General features: G+C 32.5%; 2 protein-coding genes across 2 annotated transcripts; both read left to right on the forward strand.

Annotated features, from left to right (window-relative positions):
• Positions 1 to 7,329: 7,329 nt before the first annotated feature.
• On the forward strand, positions 7,330 to 10,460 carry LOC111387188 (SUPPRESSOR OF GAMMA RESPONSE 1-like). Its single transcript, XM_023011727.1, has 4 exons — positions 7,330 to 7,385; positions 9,655 to 9,796; positions 10,096 to 10,282; positions 10,369 to 10,460. The coding sequence occupies exons 1-4, from the start codon at positions 7,378 to 7,380 to the stop codon at positions 10,458 to 10,460; spliced, it is 429 nt and encodes a 142-aa protein (XP_022867495.1). The 5' UTR covers positions 7,330 to 7,377.
• Positions 10,461 to 10,470: 10 nt separating this feature from the next.
• On the forward strand, positions 10,471 to 13,476 carry LOC111387189 (SUPPRESSOR OF GAMMA RESPONSE 1-like). Its single transcript, XM_023011728.1, has 6 exons — positions 10,471 to 10,654; positions 10,765 to 10,925; positions 11,225 to 11,411; positions 11,500 to 12,122; positions 12,632 to 13,036; positions 13,143 to 13,476. The coding sequence occupies exons 1-6, from the start codon at positions 10,471 to 10,473 to the stop codon at positions 13,200 to 13,202; spliced, it is 1,620 nt and encodes a 539-aa protein (XP_022867496.1). The 3' UTR covers positions 13,203 to 13,476.
• The last annotated feature ends 9,055 nt before the right edge of the window (positions 13,477 to 22,531 follow it).

Here is a 22,531-nt window from a genome sequence, read left to right on the forward strand (position 1 = left end):
ATTCTGTTGGTGGCATACTAATACGATGGACAACAAAAAAACCGTCACAATGAAAATTGCCCGATTTGATGTTGTGGAAAATGGACCTTTTTTTAGGCTGAAAACCCTTCACTTATCACAACTTTATGACATGATTACCTTCAGATACATGTTATAGAAGTTTTTGAAAATTTGGGAGTTATTGGATATGGTTAAGGGCATGAAAAATGATTGGAAAAATAATTGGATGGAGATGGAAATTGAAAAATAGATTCTGTCCTTTTTCAGACTTCATATAGTTCTACTTTCACATGATCAATAAGTGCTTCTAAAGCGTGAGAAATTGACTTGAATGAGTGTTAGGATGTTAATGATTCAATTAAATGATGTTTATATTCATAGAACTTGAAAATAACGGGAATTATACGGCTGTATACTTGTAGTGTTAATCTAGAATATGTTGGCATATAAGCTCTTAGTATGAAATTGTGTGTGTTGGGGTTATCAAATTAGGGATTGTGTTTAATGTTAAATGGTAATAAAGGTTGCCTTCAGACATTTGGGGAGAAAAGCACTTGACTTACGCTTCGTAAAAATATCACACGCAAAGGCAAAAAGGTAAGTAAGAATCCATTTACAACTATGATGCAAGAACATAGTATTCGTGAAATATTTTCTATAGAGTATTGTTGTAACGTTTATATGACCTACACAAGGAGATCTGGCGTACCATGTGATGGTTATGATGATTGAACATGTGGCTCCGAAAATATACTGATTAAACATGTCATTCACGAGGATTTTCATGAGCATGCATGACATATGTCCATGGTTGAAAATCTAGTATGCACAACATGATTTTAAAATTGAGTTTTACGTTAAATGTTTTGTTGACCGCTACTAGGGTACTAAGGCATGTGAGACATGCTTGTGTAATATTTTTTGGCATCGCGAGTAATACTTCCTGGGTGATTGCAAGGGTAGATAGGGGATGGGCATTTGGTGATCACGGGAGGGTAGACCACTCGACTGTGCCCTTGTGATATTATGATTATTGGAGCTGTCGTTGAGATTCTTCTTGGGTGATCATAGGGCCAGTTAGGGGATGGACATCTAGTGGTCATAAGATGATGTCCACTCGTCGGTGTCCATTAATTATTGATATTGATATTGTGTAGAACTCTATCCGGTGCATAGTAGGTAGGTCAAGGGCCCAATGAAAGATTTCAATTGAAGTTACTTTGAATTGACTTTGACGAATACTTGATTATGATGCATCTTTAACATAATGTTTAAAGTAAATGACACGATATTATATATTATTGTTACTCATACTCATGATATGCATGATTTTTGCTTACTGAGCATTAACTTATGCAATTCTTGCATTGTAGATGAGCATGGGACTTCATAGAGGTCAAGACTAGTTGTGAAGCTTTTACAGGATTCCGAAGTTTTATGTACATGGACAACGACCTGTAGGGTTATCTTATGGGTTGTTGTTTTGGTCTTATAATCTGTTGTATTAAATTAGGAGAATCATGTACTATACATATGACTTTTGAAATGGCATGGTAGATACTTTTGAAATCATTAAGATAAATATGTTGGAATTTGATTATACTGTATTGGGTCATAACATACCATCTGTACATCATAAGTGACCAGGCGAGAATATACAGAGACTTTATTGTGAAGATGTTTATTTCATTTTATCTTTTAAAAAAAATTGTGTGAAATCTTGTGTATAGGTTAAGTTATCAATATTATTTCTACACAGTGTAATGTATGGTTGTCTATATATTTGGGGTGTGACATTATTGATAAACTGTGTAACATTTTTAATCCAAAATTTGGAGGTTTTTTATTTCATGTTTGTTGTGTATATCACATATTTAATTTAATTGTGCAAGATGATATGAACATATTAACGAACTAATGGGTAGAATTAGAGATGAATTAGTATATATTACTATATCACCAAGTAGAAACAAGAATTGGAATAATATTGTGCTCAATTTGGTAAGGATCCAAAAAAATTTGACTGACTTAGGGTATTGGTAGAACTCGACTTACATATTACTCAAATCTTGTGAAGGTTATGAAGTTCTAATTACTGAATTTTTTAATTCAAGAAATACAAGAAATGAGCCAGATTCTCTAATTGGAATTAGCTTTTAAAGTTAAAATGATTTTTGATAAGTTTCTATGATTATACAAATATATTATTCGGTGTATGTTACCCTACTAGTTCTAAAGTTCTTGAATCACTTTTTGTTATTTCAAGAATTTTCAATAAGTATAGAAATGATCATCATTTTACTAAAATATTATTTTCTATGAAACTAAAATTTAGAAAATATTAGGAAGACCTATCTATGTTATTTCCTTTAGCATATATAAGGAACCATGTGTATAATTTAAAAGGTACAAAACATGTTATAATAAAAATTACAAATGCCTTAAAATTTGATGTTCCTATCACATATTCTAATTTTGAAACACTTACCTCAATTTTATGAATTGTATGAACAAAGATTGAGTGTAGATGTTAGCCAGGCACCCTTTGCACCTCCTAACGCTAATCTTGAAGATGATGATGAGGAAATATTGAATTTATTTACAGAATTTATGGATGAAAGATTTGATGCAGATATTTCTAATATGTCTCCTGTATAGAATCAAAGTACATCAACTCTAGGTCCAGTTGAAATCCCTGCAGAATTAAATAGATATTTTAATCATCAATGCTTAATACCATAGATCCAGCTGATGCAGTGATTTTTAATTTATTTGATCTTTGGAGACATATAAATGTAAAAATTCCATTGTTTTTGTGATTGTACGTGGTCTATTAATATCTACAATTAGTACTACAACATCGAAGTCTACTTTTAGTACAATGGTCGAGTTCTATTCAATTTCAAGAATCAACTCAAAGAAGATGTTCTGGAAAATTTAATGTGTATAAAGGATTAACAAGTAATGATGACAAGTCGCTCACTATTGAATACAAATTAAGTATGCTGCAATTTCTTGTAATTAGGTAAATGGTATTTAATTTCAATTTATTTCTACTTTGTTACTATCTTAATACTAATAAAAAAAAGTATACACGTAATAAGCTATTCATGTACAAGTTTAACTCCGTCTACTCGAAATTTAAGAAGTCGATCCCAAGTCCAGAAAAAGAATAAGAGTTTTCAAAATAAAATAAAAAAATGCAAGCTTGTGTGCCAAGCTTGTCTTTGTCCTCGAGAGACATGCCGAGCACGGCTTGTCCAGCTTGTAGGCAATAAACTCGAGCCAACTCGATTTGGTGCTCTTCATTCACCACACACAAAAAATAGCAAAACGGAAAAATTGCAAAGAGAGAAGAAGATAACAACTATAAATTCGCCTCGATTTGGTGCTATTTCCTTTTAAGTAGCATCACTCTTGTCTTTTCAATTCATTGAACCCATAAAGAAAAGAATAGAGAAATGAAAAATTTACGAAAAAAAAAGTAAATTGGATAATCTTCCAATAAATTATGACTCATTTTATCCAACTTATTTTCAAACATGCATTTACAAAATAAATTATGTTGAACGTAAACTCGATTTTTTTTATTTTTATTTTTATTTTTATTTTTATTTTCATTTTCTAACTACACATACTCCAAAAGCTTATTATTTTAAAATTTATTTTTCCAAAAAAATTAAATAAATAAATAAATTTCTTTTTAATGAAGGACAGCAAATGCTAAGGATTCGCCTCGGTTTGGTCGGTTTGGTGCTGTTTCCGTCATGTCTCTCTATCTCTATCATCCTCTAGATGCCGTGACTTGAAGAGTCGGTTACTTGTCTCCAGTTCAATAATGAAGTCAACCATTAGCCTTTGAGTGGACTCAGTCGCGTTCACATAAAAAAAAAAACAGTAAACTCACTTTCAAATTTAAAGCCAAGAAATGTTACGTAGGAATTGATTGCAAAAGTACTGGTAAATTCAAAAGAAATTACTTTTACTGGAGTACAAGACTCCACTTTTGTCGACATCCTAGAATATTCAGATTTCAATAAGAGTTGCAATAGACAAAAGCAGCACAAATTTTTGATGCTTTGATCTTCATATCACTCTTCCATGGCTAGGTATTCATCTCGCAAACAGTTCAAGTTTCTTAAATGTATTTATGTGCTAAAGATTCCTTTTTCCTGATACAAGATATGCAAAATGATATTTTGTCAGTAGAGGTTAAATCTTGAAGTCAAACGAAATGGGTTCTTGTTTTGATTGAAGAAAGTGAAGTTTTTATTTGCATAAATGTGCTAAAGAATCCATTTTGTTATCATCATGGACTTCGAGATATCAAAAAGTTTTGAACTTTGTGATTGTTTGATGAATGTTAAGGTCAGATAATGAGTTGGTTTCTGAATAAAGTGAAACAATGAGATGTTATTTACTTATGAGGTTGGTTTTTAAATTGATTGGAGAACAGTTCAAGTTTCTTTGTGTTGGGGATCAGTTCAATAAACTCGAGCCAACTCGATTTGGTGCTTTTCATTCACCACACACAAAAAATTGCAAAACGGAAAAATTGCAAAGAAAGAAGAAGATAACAACTATAAATTCACCTCGATTTGGTGCTATTTCCTTTTGAGTAGCATCACTCTTGTCTTTTCAATTCATTGAACCCATAAAAAAAAGAATAGAGAAATGAAAAATTTACGGAAAAAAAAGTAAATTGGATAATCTTCCAATAAATTATGACTCATTTTATTTAACTTATTTTCAAACATGCATTTACAAAATAAATTGTGTTGAACGTAAACTCGATTTTTTTTTTTTTTATTTGCTAACTACACATACTCCAAAAGCTTATTATTTTAAAATTTATTTTTCCAAAAAAATCAAATAAATAAATAAATTTCTTTTTTAATGAAAGAGAGCAGATGCTAAGGATTCGCCTCGGTTCGGTCGGTTTGGTGCTGTTTCCGTCATGTCTCTATATCTATCATCCTCTAGACGCCGTGACTTGAAGAGTCGGTTACTTGTCACCAGTTCAATAATGAAGTCAACCATTAGCCTTTGGGTGGACTCAGTCGCGTTCACATCAAAAAACAGTAAACTCACTTTCAAATTTAAAGCCAAGAAATGTTACGTAGGAATTGATTGCAAAAGTACTGGTAAATTCAAAAGAAATTACTTTTACTGGAGTACAAGACTCCACTTTTGTCGACATCCTAGAATATTCAGATTTCAATAAGAGTTGCAATAGACAAAAACAGCACAAATTTTTGATGCTTTGATCTTCATATCACTCTTCCATGGCTAGGTATTCATCTCTTTCTTAAATGTATTTATGTGCTAAAGATTCCTTTTTCCCGATACAAGATATGCAAAATGATATTTTGTCAGTAGAGGTTAAATCTTGAAGTCAAACGAAATGGGTTCTTGTTTTGATTGAAGAGAGTGAAGTTTTTATTTGCATAAATGTGCTAAAGAATCCATTTTGTTATCATCATGGACTTCGAGATACCAAAAAGTTTTGAACTTTGTGATTGTTTGATGAATGTTAAGGTCAGATAATGAGTTGGTTTCTGAATAAAGTGAAACAATGAGATGTTATTTACTTATGAGGTTGGTTTTTAAATTGATTGGAGAACAGTTCAAGTTTCTTTGTGTTGGGGATCAGTTCCATCATAAAAGGTTAACCTGTAGTGTTGAGTGGCCAAATTCTTTATAAGTGCATTACTTATCCCTTGTCCAGCCAATGCGAAATTTTATTGTTGAGAATTAAGGTTCCATTCCAAAAGGTTAACTCACAAGGAAGACTAACCTAATTCCCTTATAAACCCATTATTCAACCGATTTCTAGTTGTTGGGATTTTCTTCACACTTTCCCAACAATTTGGGCATAAAATGACCTATCTCGTCCATTGATCTATTGATTTGAAAGAACAGGTGACGGCGGAATATCAATTTTTTTCTCCCTATAATCGATTCAGTTTGCTCCATTTAGATATGGCTAGATGAACTTGACACTTGATGGGGTTTGGTCAATAATCACATTTCACCTCTTATGCAGTGATCGTTTCAGTGATTATTAATGTGTTACCCAAATCATAATGGTCTTGTATCAACTCATAACATCAACACTTTCAGAGGTTTTGATATCTATTGATTGCTTGTAGTCCCTTTTGATGGGAGACAATTGATTCTTTTAAAATTGATCAAACTGGGTGTGTTTAATCCGAATTCTGGAGTAGCATTAATATTTTCCGATGTAATGTCAGATGTGTTGCCGATGATGTTTGTATTGATTATATTGTATCATTCTGTTTTTGTTGATTACTTTTCGTTACTGTTTTAGTTTGTTAGTTTACACTGTTGCCTTAATGGTGGATTCATTTATAGAATTGAAACTAATTGCCTCATGGAAACTTTTGTTGAAAGTGGAGTTATTAATATATGCTAATTGCACTTATCTGGAAACATAATGTTTAGTGCACTGGTTATTCACAATGTAAAGATAACAATAGCAGCATACATAACGAGCCATCATCTTCAACTCTTGTAGATTCCACTGTTTGATATCCCCTTGTTGCGGTGGACTTGAATGTTTAAGTTTATCATATGAACAAAGAAAGGATGGGCCTTGTGTTTTCATAATGTTGATGCCCTGTTTTGCAGACATTCAATATTTATCTTTGACAATCTTACCATTCCTACTTTAAGTGCGTCTAACAGGGGGATTTTATAGCACTTGACTTGATAATATTAAAGAAGAAAAATAAGTTAAAATTGTGTTCATTATAGTGTCAAGTCATGTTGGGTACCTAAAATGGTTTAATATATCATATATTGAACTTGCATTGCATTATTTATATGTTTTGTACACCATAAAGTTGCGTTTAGTGCATGGATTAGACTAGATAAGAAATTTAGTATAAAATTATAATTGATACTACTAGATAGATGGATGGTATTCTTTGATTTATGTAGATTAAGATGGATAGTATTCTTTAATTTTTCATTCAAAAGAATGTCATTTATACTATCAACCATATAACATCATATAACATAATGCAAACCGTGGTGATGGATTTAGACCAGATAAGAAAAGATATAGCCCTTGTTTGAGCCCCATTTTTTCCGAAACTCATTTTTTCAAAACACATTTTCAACCACACATTCTCGCATAAGATAATTTTATATGTAAACTCAAAATTTTTTCCTATTTTTTAATTTCACATTCTCCAAAAAATCATTATAACAGAACACATTTGCCCAAAAAAAAAATGGAGCTCAAACAAGGGCATAGTAAATGACATTCTTTTAAATGAAAATCAGAGAATTCTATTAATCTTTATCCAGCAGCACAAATTTTTGATGCTTTGATCTTCATATCACTCTTCCATGGCTAGGTATTCATCTCGCAAACAGTTCAAGTTTCTTAAATGTATTTATGTGCTAAAGATTCCTTTTTCCTGATACAAGATATGCAAAATGATATTTTGTCAGTAGAGGTTAAATCTTGAAGTCAAACGAAATGGGTTCTTGTTTTGATTGAAGAAAGTGAAGTTTTTATTTGCATAAATGTGCTAAAGAATCCATTTTGTTATCATCATGGACTTCGAGATATCAAAAAGTTTTGAACTTTGTGATTGTTTGATGAATGTTAAGGTCAGATAATGAGTTGGTTTCTGAATAAAGTGAAACAATGAGATGTTATTTACTTATGAGGTTGGTTTTTAAATTGATTGGAGAACAGTTCTAGTTTCTTTGTGTTGGGGATCAGTTCCATCATAAAAGGTTAACATGTAGTGTTGAGTGGCCAAATTCTTTACAAGTGCATTACTTATCCCTTGTCCAGCCAATGCGAAATTTTATTGTTGGGATTTAAGGTTCCATTCCAAAAGGTTAACTCACAAGGAAGACTAGCCTAATTCCCTTATAAACCCATTATTCAACCGATTTCTAGTTGTTGGGATTTTCTTCACACTTTCCCAACAATTTGGGCATAAAATGACCTATCTCGTCCATTGATCTATTGATTTGAAAGAACAGGTGACGGCGGAATATCAATTTTTTTCTCCCTATAATCGATTCAGTTTGCTCCATTTAGATATGGCTAGATGAACTTGACACTTGATGGGGTTTGGTCAATAATCACATTTCACCTCTTATGCAGTGATCGTTTCAGTGATTATTAATGTGTTACCCAAATCATAATGGTCTTGTATCAACTCATAACATCAACACTTTCAGAGGTTTTGATATCTATTGATTGCTTGTAGTCCCTTTTGATGGGAGACAATTGATTCTTTTAAAATTGATCAAACTGGGTGTGTTTAATCCGAATTCTGGAGTAGCATTAATATTTTCCGATGTAATGTCAGATGTGTTGCCGATGATGTTTGTATTGATTATATTGTATCATTCTGTTTTTGTTGATTACTTTTCGTTACTGTTTTAGTTTGTTAGTTTACACTGTTGCCTTAATGGTGGATTCATTTATAGAATTGAAACTAATTGCCTCATGGAAACTTTTGTTGAAAGTGGAGTTATTAATATATGCTAATTGCACTTATCTGGAAACATAATGTTTAGTGCACTGGTTATTCACAATGTAAAGATAACAATAGCAGCATACATAACGAGCCATCATCTTCAACTCTTGTAGATTCCACTGTTTGATATCCCCTTGTTGCGGTGGACTTGAATGTTTAAGTTTATCATATGAACAAAGAAAGGATGGGCCTTGTGTTTTCATAATGTTGATGCCCTGTTTTGCAGACATTCAATATTTATCTTTGACAATCTTACCATTCCTACTTTAAGTGCGTCTAACAGGGGGATTTTATAGCACTTGACTTGATAATATTAAAGAAGAAAAATAAGTTAAAATTGTGTTCATTATAGTGTCAAGTCATGTTGGGTACCTAAAATGGTTTAATATATCATATATTGAACTTGCATTGCATTATTTATATGTTTTGTACCCCATAAAGTTGCGTTTAGTGCATGGATTAGACTAGATAAGAAATTTAGTATAAAATTATAATTGATACTACTAGATAGATGGATGGTATTCTTTGATTTACGTAGATTACGATGGATAGTATTCTTTAATTTTTCATTCAAAAGAATGTCATTTATACTATCAACCATATAACATAATGCAAACCGTGGTGATGGATTTAGACCAGATAAGAAAAGATATAGCCCTTGTTTGAGCCCCATTTTTTCCGAAACTCATTTTTTCAAAACACATTTTCAACCACACATTCTCGCATAAAATAATTTTATATGTAAACTCAAATTTTTTTTCCTATTTTTTAATTTCACATTCTCCAAAAAATCATTATAACAGAACACATTTGCCCAAAAAAAAAAATGGAGCTCAAACAAGGGCATAGTAAATGACATTCTTTTAAATGAAAATCAGAGAATTCTATTAATCTTTATCCACCATAATATCATCTACCTAGTACTATCTACTATAATTCTATACTAATTTTCTTATAATGTCTTATCAGATGCGCCAAACACAACCTAAATCTCTTATAATATTAATTAAGAAATCCATTCTCCCCCCCACTCTCTTCTTGCAGATTATTAACTATCTGCTTATGTTGTTGCTGTGACTAGTTTCTTATTATGGCTATACTAATTTTTCTGCAAGTTATGCAGCACATCATGGTTGGTTGATAGTAACAGAATTGCAACTAAGATTAGGAGTGCATCTGGTGCATGTGATCCAGAAAATGTCAATTGGAAAAGCAACCCCACAAAAGCTTGTCCAAATTGCCAATATGTTATCGATAATAGCGATGTATGTCTCATCTCTCATTTATCATGATTTTCCTCTATATCTGTCTTTTATGCTGTACATTGATTTCTGATAATTGGCATGCATCACTTGTTTCAAATCGATGAAGGTTATATTTACATATTTGGATTTTATAGCCCCTACCCTTCTTTTCTTGTCTAACACAACAGGGTGAGGCAGATGGGCAGTACTCGACAGTATTAAAGTAGAATAATAAGCTAAAATCTCGTGTTCAGTACCCAAACATTTGCTTTATGTTTAGCAATTAGAGTTATGGCAAACTGAAACGTGTCGGTTTTCAGGTTGTTAAGGAATGGCCAGGCTTACCCAGAGGGGTGAAATTTGATCCATCAGATCAAGAGATTATATTTCATTTACTTGCAAAAGTTGGTGTTGGGAATTCGAAACCGCACCCTTTTATCAATGAGTTCATTCCAATTGTCGATGAAGATGATGGCATTTGTTATACCCATCCTCAAAATTTACCAGGTACCTAAATGCGCCTCTTCTTTTCTGTATTGGCTTGTAGTTGTTTTTACTTTTTTTTACTCTTGACAAGTTTAAGTGATTTGCAGGTGTCAAGCAGGACGGAAGTGTTTCACACTTCTTTCACAGAGCAATCAAAGCTTATAATACTGGATGTGGACATCATGTTTTAGCATCATGACTTGGGGTATATGGAAGGTGAAGTGGAAGTTCCATTTGAGCAATCCAATGATGAAGATTATAACAATTCTGAAAATCACACTGGTGAAGTGGAAGATAAAAATGATGATGAGGCGGCTGATGGCTCAAAATGCTGGGAGAGCGAGTCGCAATATTTGCTAGATTCCCAGCAACTTGTTGAACAACCTAAATCTCGTATAATATTAATTAAGAAATCCATTCTCTCCCCTACTCTCTTCTTGCAGATTATTAACTATCTGCTTATGTTGTTGCTGTGAGTAGTTTCTTATTATGGCTATACTAATTTTTCTGCAAGTTATGCAGCACATCATGGTTGGTTGATAGTAACAGAATTGCAACTAAGATTAGGAGTGCATCTGGTGCATGTGATCCCGAAAATGTCAATTGGAAAAGCAACCCCACAAAAGCTTGTCCAAATTGCCAATATGTTATCGACAATAGCGATGTATGCCTCATCTCTCATTTATCATGATTTTCCTCTATATCTGTCTTTTATGCTGTACATTGATTTCTGATATTTGGCATGCATCACTTGTTTCAAATTGATAAAGGTTATATTTACATATTTGGATTTTATAGCCCCTACCCTTCTTTTCTTGTCTAACACAACAGGGTAAGGCAGATGGGCAGTACTCGACAGTATTAAAGTAGAATAATAAGCTAAAATCTCGTGTTCAGTACCCAAACATTTGCTTTATGTTTAGCAATTAGAGTTATGGCAAACTGAAACGTGTCGGTTTTCAGGTTGTTAAGGAATGGCCAGGCTTACCCAGAGGGGTGAAATTTGATCCATCAGATCAAGAGATTATATTTCATTTACTTGCAAAAGTTGGTGTTGGGAATTCGAAACCGCACCCTTTTATCAATGAGTTCATTCCAATTGTCGATGAAGATGATGGCATTTGTTATACCCATCCTCAAAATTTACCAGGTACCTAAATGCGCCTCTTCTTTTCTGTATTGGCTTGTAGTTGTTTTTACTTTTTTTTTTACTCTTGACAAGTTTAAGTGATTTGCAGGTGTCAAGCAGGACGGAAGTGTTTCACACTTCTTTCACAGAGCAATCAAAGCTTATAATACTGGAACTCGGAAGCGTCGAAAAGTTCATGGTGATAATTTTGGTGATGTTCGTTGGCACAAGACTGGACGGACTAAACCTGTACTCTTGGACGGTGTGCAAAAAGGTTGTAAGAAGATTATGGTTCTATATGCAAGTCCAATAAGGGGTGGGAAACCGGAGAAAACTAATTGGGTGATGCACCAATATCATCTGGGTATAGCGGAAGATGAAAGTAACAGAGAATATGTTATCTCCAAAGTCTTTTATCAACAGCAGCAGCAGCATATCAAGGAGAGTGAGAAGAATGAAGAAGTTGGCGAAGGTGTTGATGCCATGATGGCTAAGGTTGATCCCATCACTCCCATGTCTGTGACTCCTGAACCCCATATCTCCGAAGTATTTTATCAACAGCAGCCAGTCAAGGAGAGTGAGAAGAATGAAGAAGTTCCCCAAGGTGTTGATACCATGATTGCTAACGTTGATCCTGTCGCTCCCATGCCTGTGAGTCCCAAAACTCATCATATTGAAAGGAGATTCTACTATTGTGAGACTGCCTTTAAATCTGTTGGTCCTAGTGATCAGGTGATTTCTTTCTCTCTATCTTGAAAATAATTTCTCTTTAGTTTGTAATGTAATACCCTCTCAACTACACTTATCATTAGCCAACAAATCCTCAACCTTATAGTTTGTAGCACCTTGGTCCCAGTGGACAGTTTCTATGTATGTTGTTGTTAAATAAGGCACGTGACTCATATTTCCAAAATTTTGAGGTATAGAATTGGTAAGTGAACATTTGATTTCTGTGAAAATTTGAATAAATAAGAAAAGAGGAAGAGAATGGAAAGAACGAAAGCTAAAAAATGCATCAATAACTCAAAGAGTCTAAAAGGGAATCTAGCCCCATTTTTCCCCACTATCTTATGACAGCTGAACAAAATTGGTTGATGAAAATAGTTTTTAATCCATCAAGAGTGCGAGAAGAAATATTTCAGTAAAGATAGTATATTCTCTTTTCATTTAGCATGTCTACTTGTGCAATAACAGTCATTGATTTGCTATTCTTTCCATTTTATGTGGACATCATGTTTTAGCATCATGACTTGGGGTATATGGAAGGTGAAGTGGAAGTTCCATTTGAGCAATCCAATGATGAAGATTATAACAATTCTGAAAATCACACTGGTGAAGTGGAAGATAAAAATGATGATGAGGCGGCTGATGGCTCAAAATGCTGGGAGAGCGAGTCGCAATATTTGCTAGATTCCCAGCAACTTGTTGAAGGGTTATCATTGTGTGATGAGTTTCTACAAAGCCAATCTCCAAATCGAGACGTCCAAGAAAAAAATCAAGAACTAAACTGCAAACCTCGTCTTTCTGATTATGCTCGCTTGGGACCAGAGGATTTTAAGAAGGATTTAGCGGAGTGCCAAGATTTGGTTCTCGATCCAGCAAATATAGAGCTTGATACACCTCCAGATTTCCGATTGAGCCAGCTCGTAAGTTTCATTGCCTCTCTTCTGCAATATTCTATTTGTACTCCACACCTTTGATTATGCTATTTCCTTTCCTTAGTTTTGATACGATTTTCGAATACTTGCACAGGAGTTTGGGTCACAGGAAAGTTATATAGCTTGGCGCGGGAGCATAACAGGGAGCAGGTAATTAACCAAACACATCATTGCAAAGGACTGCCAGTGGGGAGGAGTGAAGACTTGATTGTGTGCAATAACTTCATATGGTATGAGTGATACTATAATTGTAATATTGCTAATTCCTGAGCTAGACAAAGTACATTTTCTTTTGGCTCTGCTATTATGCGAATGATTTGCCTCTGCCTTTGTTTACATGATTCTCCAAAGGGTTGAACAAAATTCTCTGAATCCGGTTCAGTGTGAAAGAATTCAATTTTTCAATTCAAGAACCACTCCACTGTCTCTGGTTTTTGAGTTTCGAGTGAAGATGGGCTTTTTCCCATTCACTTTTTTTCATATTTAAAAATCAATATAATGTATATTAATTGGTGATCTTAGTACAACATGCACTCACGTGCCCCATGAGAAGAGAATGCTCATTTGGATAAGCCATAGGCCCTAATGAATTGGGGTTTATAACAACTCAAAAAGTGTGCAAGCAGCTTGGAGCATTAAGGTACCAAAAATTGCCAAAAATTAGAATATTAGCAAGACTTCGAAATTTTTTGGATGGAAACAATATATGATTCCATTCAAGTGATTGAAAGACTAAGTTCACCACAAGAGCGGAAAATCAGATTTACTGGGTAATTTCTATACTGAAAGAGTCTAAAAGATTTTTGAGAATATCGCACTGTGACACAATGCGAGGGTGATAACACTAGGAAGACACCGAAGCTCTCTCAAGTCGAAATAAGAGGTGAGGTTAGTAAGTTTCATATTCAATCCTCGGTTTTTAGAACAGAGACTGAAAATGACTATATAGTTGTATTGCCATAAAACATCAAGAAAAATGGTTGCATTCATAAGAAAGGCCCAACATATAGTACATTCTTTGTCTTCTCATAGCAACAAAAATTGTTTCTATAATGTCTGTGCAAGATATAGATCATTTGGTTGTAGTTTAAATAGAACAAGAAAATAGGGGTGTAAGAAGAAAGAATTTCCATAGTCCCAAGTGCTTACTCTCTTGAGGTGGTTTTTTAAGGAAATCAAGTCCTGTCTTTAGATTGAGTGAACAAGGAGTTAGGATGTGAGCCTAGAAGCAGAAAATGTGATGAGAACTTGACATCTGTTTTGAAGACAATTTATACAGTGAATGCGAGTTTTATATATACTAACCTCCCATTTGGTTTTACTAAAAATCAGATTTTGTTTATAGATTTTGATAAAAGTTGATGAAATATAGGATTAAAAAGTTGATAAAAGTTGTAGTTCTCATGAAATGTATGGTTGAAAATAAGCTTAGGGAAAATAAGTTTTAAAAAATGGGGGCCAAACATGGACTAAATAAATCTGTCAGCATTTTTCATGCACTTTTTTATTCTTGGACTCTTATTATGAAAACACATAGTTATTCCTGGACTTATTGATCTTGATTCTCATCATTCTATATAAATCCTTGAATATGATTTGAGGTTTGAAACTTCTCATTCCCTGCAAGCGTAATTACTTGCAGTTTAGCTGGTTATATGTTGTGTAGATTGTTAACACCATAATAGCTCGTCCGGGAAAGCGATGTTGTAAATAAGCGGGTGGGTAGTTGACTAGGATCCCTGTTTAAAAGCTAGAGAAGCCTTAAGTGAAGGAATGGTTAAAAAGGAGCCATGATTTCTATCTTCCTCCTCTTAGCTTCTCTCTTTTGTCATGATGCATCTTATAAAACACAGACATAAAGGGCCATGACACCCTAGTCACTTTTATGTTGTAGTTCCACAGAAATTTTAGTCTATGCATGTTCATCATTGTTATTTTTTTGTCAAACCACCGCCAACATAGAGTTCCTATTAAAACTGTAATAAACTAGAAATCTTGACGGGGACGTAAAGCGTAACTTTCAGCAAGTGATACCGTTGCAGTTGTAGTTCTTGTCACCGTGCATTTCCACTATTTTTTCATTGACTCATAAACGCTTTCCATATCAAAGTAAGCAACATTCTAAATCTTCTGTGGAATGCGGTGTGATTATGGTTTGAATTATCTTCTTATCAACTAAATATTGCTGTTATTGCTCATGACTGGATAGAATAAGCTAAATCTCGTATTATATAATCCACCTTTTTTGCCTCTTATTGGTCTTTTATAAGGGACTTCCATTGGAGACTAATGATAGGGTTAGTCAAAATGTAAACCATTTAGTGCATTCAAGATGTGAATTAATCAGTTTGATGCTATTATTTTTTGAAACTAGTGCTTTCTTATGCACAGCTAGGATGACTTGAAGATTCATGAGCCTTGGACAGGTCGTTTAAGGTTGTCCAAAACATGACCTGAGAATTCTGGGCCTATCCTGTTTCTTTGTTTTTTTAAAATCTTTAATGTGCATGTCACCTGAATATAGTGTAGGGTCAAATTTGTTCATTCGCAGAACGTTCTGGGAAAGTGACTTCCCAGATAAGAATATAGATAGACACACATACTAAGAGAAACCTATGAAAGAGGTGGACAGTGGGTGGTTTGGTCTAGGTATTTTGAGAACAAACTGACTCGAGTTGAAAGTTATGAAAATGGAACCATTGGTTTGGTATGGGGTAAAAAAGAAGGGAACTGGGCCCTGTCAAAGCTGATCGGTTTTGACACGTCCTGACCAATTTTTTTATGCTTTAAAAATGAATTTTAAACCATTGAGTAAATTTCTCATTTCATTTTCATGCTTTTGATTTTGAACAATAGAACCATTGTTCTAAAAAAGGAAAATTCTACTTGTAGATAATTATTACACATAATGATGTTCATAATGTGATGTGTCAATCATCCGATTGTTGATGTTCAAGTGTGAGATTTGAATTAAAGGTTGGATTTAGTGCCATATATAATTATGGACACTATTATGTAGATAATTATGTACATGTAGTACTTCCCTCTAAAAAATAGCACCTAAACGTGAGGCACGGCAAAATGCTTTGCCTTGGAATTGATTGCTTAATGCGCGTATAGACTTTATTAACCACCCCCCACCCCCCAAAAAAAGAAAAAAAAAAAAAAAAGCTTTTATTTGACTTTAGTTTATTAACTTTTTTATTTTATTTTTTTTAAAGGTTTTTATTTGACTTTAATTTCAAATTTTTAAATGACTTTATTTAATAAAGAATTAGATAAGATTTAAACTACCGTATCATCTATATTATATAATTATGATTTTGAAATTTATCTTTTTGTTGGAAACTTTGACAATATGATGAAGTTCCTATAAATTTGTTAAGTATGACTTGTATAGTTGAAAGTTGAAACTATAAAAAATAGCTTAGCTTTTGTATTTCAAAATTTTGAAAATTGTAAAATTGACTTATTGCAGGAATTATTAATATAATATTTTATAATTTTAAATGTTTGGTACGTGTTATTATAATTATTAAATGATTTTTAGAATGATTAAGTTTTTAAAGAAGAAGAAGAAGAAGAAGAAGAAGAATAATAATAATAATAATAATAATAATAATAATAATAATAATAATAATTAATGCTTTTTTACGCTTAGACCTTGTCTAGGCTCGTAAAGTTCGAAGCTTAGACTTCAAGTCTAGCCTCACTTTGCGCTTTTTTAGAGCACTGGATAGAACTAAATGTGATGGGGAAATTTCCAGTAGCGATTACATTATTCAAAATGCATTTAATTTATGTAAATTCATTTAAATTATGATTAATTGAGAGAGCAAAAAAATAAAAATTGGAGTCCAATTTAAAATTTTGCTCTGCAATAAAAATCGGTCATCAAATCAAAATCGTCCGGTTCTTAATTCTAAGATGCAAAACCAAATTGATTCTTAATTCTAAGACCTAGACCATAACTTTTTGGTTCGACCCAAAACCAAAACGGTTCAGTCCTTATCCAAGTCTATAATTATAAATAAAAATGTTCGCTCCTGGAAAAATATGGAGAAAACTGAGAAGCAAACCCACCTACAAATTAACCAAAGCAATTGATTAGTGTAAGGATTTGCAAAATAAATTTAAGAAAATCAAGAGCAAAATCTGAAAATAAAAAGAACGGTTTTCCCTTTTATGATTCGGCTCAGAAACTTGTTCCACACCACAAAGGTTTCTCCAATTTGAAGGCCATTATCAATCACACAGACAGATTCACAAAGAAAAGGCAAGAGAAGATTGGTTTGCACTAAGCAGGGAAGTTTTTCTTCCTCTTGGTTTTGGCTCTCGTTTTTGGTGTGTTTAATGGAAGGGAAGAGTCTCCTATTTATATGCTTATAGGAGTGAATGAATTTCACAGGAGTCTTCAAGATTAGATTGAATAAAAACTGCAAGATTATATCCAAACTGAAAGATAGAGCTCATCCAACAAAAATGAGATAAAATTGGTTTGATAAAGATAATGATAATATTTATCCATCTTTCATGTGAATTCAAATTCCCTCCAAGTTGGGTATTGGGCATCTAACCCAATGGGCTGATTACCTCTAAATACCCAACATAATTGGGCTACTTCAATTGTGGTGTGGATTTAATTCTTCAATCCTGAACTTATAGCCTATGAAATTAAAACGGGCCTCAATTTTTCATCATAACCTAGGGGATTTGGGCATCACTTACCAATCATGCCCAACAAAAACTAAGCGAAAAGAATATAAAAAGGGGCCATGATGCATTCAAAGAGGGATGGTTAATTTGGACAGATAATAAAACACAAAGCCTTGACATCCTGGTCAATCGTCATTAATTTAACGAAAAATCTTACGTGGATCAACGGCTTGTTGATGTCAATTTTATTAGAAGTTGGGTGATTATGATGAAACAAAATCAAATTGAATGGTAGGATGACATTAAATATAAAGTACAGTGGCAATGTGTGGATTTAATCCATACATATGAATAGGAAGGGAAGTTGTGTGAATCTTATAAAATATGTTGATAATAATGTAGTAGTTTTGAATATGTGATTAAAATTAATGTTTAAATTTACTTAATTTATAAACGTTATCCAAACATGGGCTTAGTTATAAAACAAAAAGAAAATAAAATAAAGTAAAGAAGGGTGAATATATTACCGTCACAATTTTATTCCTTGCGTTTTAATTGAACAAGGTGTTTTTAATCTTTGGTTACTGTGGCACTTATGTTCTTTTTTCTTTTTCTTTTTTTTTTTAATGACAATCATATTCTCAATCTTTTATTAATTAGTGCATCTCATATTCTAAAGATTTGAAATGAGGGGCTTTTTTCCCTTATTTAAAGGTATGAGGACAAATTAAGTTTTTCTACGACTTGATAATGAATTTTTGGATGTAAACCATAATTACGGATAACGTGTTATGGGGGGCGGCCATGTATAGTAAGGGTGCGCCGGACTGCCGACGATTGAGCATAAGAATGTGATGAAAAATATTAAGACACTATATAACAATGAACAAAAATTGAAGATGTTTAGTACAATCTATCTAAAAGTGGTGAGGAAAAAAAATGTGGAAAAGAAAAGAAAGAAAGAAAATGAAATTGGATTCCAATATAACCACCCTTTTTAGAACTTTGCTATCAGGCCATAGTGAGGTATGATTGAAGTATGTTAAATGGAAAATTGTAACCCGGGTCTTCAAGCTTTGGAGTCAAAGCATTTAGGTATCCAACCTTTCAAAATAGAGCATCTCTGAACTATTTATTGCTTAATGATTCATGACGTTTATAACCATGATACATACAAGTGCAAAATTTAGTAGAGACATTTTTAGTTTTCAAGCAACTTCCCAACAAATTTAATACTCACTCTATATTAATTTTAATTTTAGTTCTTAATGACTTCGATAGACTAGATTACATTTAAGATAACAATACTTTTAGTTAGTATCATTATTATTTAATTATGAACTCATTTTATTTGTCGAACTTACGTGAAAGTAAATTATTTATTTTAGGTAAAAAAGAACCTTCTTAGTCTAAATGTGTGTTTGAACTGCATTATTTTGAAAGAATGTATTTTAAAATAGTAGATTGATGGAGAATGTGTGTTAAAAATTGAGAAAAAGTTTTGAATTTACTATAATATTATTTTATTGAACAATGTGTTATTGAAATGATATCAAATTACTATTTAAAAATGTATTATTTTGAAAGAATTCAGCTCAAACATGGCCTAAATAAATAACCATTTTTTTTATATAACTTGTAAGCTAAAATAAGATATGCCAAAAATAAATTACATTTTCCAATGAAAATCCAAGAAATGACATGACTGAAAATCTTTCATGCCCCCCAATTGTATTGCTTCATAATTATGCAAAGAGGTCATACTACATGTACATCGAGCTGTCCACCCCCTCACATGATGGCCTACTTCAAATAAATATGAATTTATTCAAAGTGAGACCCTTCCATATAAGGAGGGTGGATATTCGAATAGACACCACTTGATGTGCAAATAGTTATGCAGAGGAATACGAACTAAACACCAAGATGAGCGGCTCAAAAACTTCATACAAGCTGTTTTTCGACTCGCACTGTTTAATTTGCCAGTCGGCTTATCATTACTTGCAAATTGAGATTAGGCGAGCATACGGCTTGCTTTTATTATGTCGCTTCATCTCGCAAACAAGTATTTGTGAATATATATGCTGATTCTAACTTACTCGACATGATGTTTTGCAGTGGATATAGGTGAGTGAAACTCTATAATTCTCATGCTATAATCTTATGTCAATTATGAGACAAATATTACTAATTTTATAATGGTTGGTATTTAGACGATTTTGATTCTAATTTAAGTTTTAATTGCTTATGAGATCTTGAAACTTTATGAAAGTTTTCTTTATGGTTATTAGTACAAAATATTCCTACGTTTAAAGTTCACTGTGTAAACATCACCACCTTGCATTTTTTTTTTAATTTTTACCTTTCCTTGAGAAATCATCGTTTTTATTTATTTCCATCCAATTTTTCAAATAAAAACTGTAAAATGATGAATATACCCTCCATTTAAAAAAAGAAAAGAAAAATAAAATAAATTAATTACAATCAATCAGCTTCATTGCCCTCCTCCCCCTGAGCGGTGTCAGCTCCGCATCTAGCATTTAATCATAAAATTTTTTTATTTTATTTTCGGAGTAACAATTTATTTTATCAACTAATTTTTCCCATCACTAGTTGAAAATATTATGTTTCCTTTTTTCTGAATTTTTTTTATATTTTTGCTAATCAGATCGGATTTTGAGCTTTCTTTGTTGATTTGAAGCTAGGGTTTTGATTTTAGCATTATCACTGGCTTCTTGGATGCTTTAATTTGTATTATTCATTAATTATAGAAAAATCATACAAAATAAATTTATCAGATAGTTTTACCTTTTTCTTTGAGAAATTAAGATATGAGAAATGTTATTGTTTCGTAGTTTCAAAGCTATAGCAAGCTATGTTTTCGATCTATAAAAGAATAACGTTTGAGATGTAACACACATTTAAAGAATTATGAGTTGGTTGGTGGTGGTGGTGGTGGTGGTGGTGGAGGAAGAAGAAGAAGGAGAAATAAAGAGATTTTCGTTTTTATTTTTTTAATAATTTATTTGAAATTCATTTGCACTTTTTTGAAAAAAATTGTGAGTATAGTTGCAATTCATTCTTGATTTTTCTTTTCTTTTCTTTTTAGATACAAAGATATATTCGTTATTTCACAGCTTTTTATGGAGAAATTGAGTGAAAATGGATGGAAATGATGATTTTCGAAATTAAATGTTAAATAGTGGTCACAAAAAAAAAAAAAAAAAAAAATCCAAGATGGAGAAATTTTGCACAACAAACGTCAAACATATGGATATTTTGTGCTAATAACCCTTTTCTTTAATTTGATCAATGTGTGCATGGAGATCTTCTATCCCACTACCATTTTTCTAACGCATTTTTAGCATCGTAAAAAAATTTAGTAAATGCAGAGATTGCACAATTTTTTATGAAATTATTGCTACCATGGAGATGACATTTTAAAAATATTGGGAGAACTTACCCATATTATTTCCTCTAACTACGGTTATGGGCCACGAATTAACTTTCTGGGTTGTTAAGGTATTATTGGAAATATTTCTTCACATTTAAAATTTCATATTTTTATTGCAACGTGATATAAAAAAGTACTTTGTGCAATTTATGTTCTCAATACGATACCAAACACGATAGTAAGAATGATTCACTGTCTCATAATTCACATTATGATATAAAAAGTACTTTATACAAGTTATATTCTCAATATCACCACGACAAAATTACATAGTGTAAGTGTTATGCCTTAAATCCAAACAATTTTGGACATAAATGCTTTTAATATATAATTAATGTAATTTAATAATAAATCTATTATTTAATTAATAGACAGTTAAATTAAATAATAGAGTCCGTAAATTCAAATTTTCGTAATTTGTTAATTACAAAGAGTTGTGATTGTGAGATACAAATTATATATGATTGAATCTTAAATCGTTCGTGGTCGTAAGTAACAACGAGATACAAATATTGTTATTATGGATAGACCATCACATGTGATATTTTTTACTTGTGAAATAAGTAGTTGATTTCACAAGTTAAAGTGTGGTGACACTTAAATGAACACGTAAATGTTTTGTTATAGAACAAAATATTGGAGACCCACCGAAATATTCCACATTGATAACTATCTGAGTGTCAGTGGTTAATATTTAACGTTCAGTAGTGGAATTGGTCGTTTGACTTGAGGTCGTCATGGTACCTTATATGAGAATAATCATACTTTGACAGTATTGGATGTTGCTTTGCCAAGGACCACTAATACGGCATCGTTCGGGTATGTCAAGAATTATATAAAGGTTGTGAATGATCAATAGAGGATTCGCCACTCTTAGATAGTAGGAGATTATGATCCGCATTTCATTCAATTAAGTCGATAACGAAATCCTTGGCCAGTGTGTACTTATAAGTCGAAAAGGAGTTTTCAACTTACATTGACTTAATAGTGGAGTGAAAGGTATGATTGATAATCGGGATTGATACAATTCCATATCTTGTAATTGATTGGATCATATTGACGAATGGATTATAATTTCACAGTAAACGAACGAGATTGATTTTGTCATATTACGTGACATTTTCCGTCACATGTATTGCCCTGACACATTGCTAGAGGTTAAACTGGGACGGCAAGTGTGAATTGGTGATAAATTAAAAGAGTGTTTTAATTTATCAATTTTGATTAGATCAAAATAATATTTCACGTCGTTAGATATCGTGATTGAAAACCTGATGGGTCGCACACAAAAAGAGAATTAGAATATTGCAATTTATCAATTAATTAATTTAACAAGCGTTGGATAAATTAATTAATTGGGTTACATATTTATA

The sequence above is a fragment of the Olea europaea genome, unplaced genomic scaffold, assembly GCF_002742605.1.
Source record: "Olea europaea var. sylvestris unplaced genomic scaffold, O_europaea_v1 scaffold393, whole genome shotgun sequence".
NCBI lineage: Eukaryota > Viridiplantae > Streptophyta > Magnoliopsida > Lamiales > Oleaceae > Olea > Olea europaea.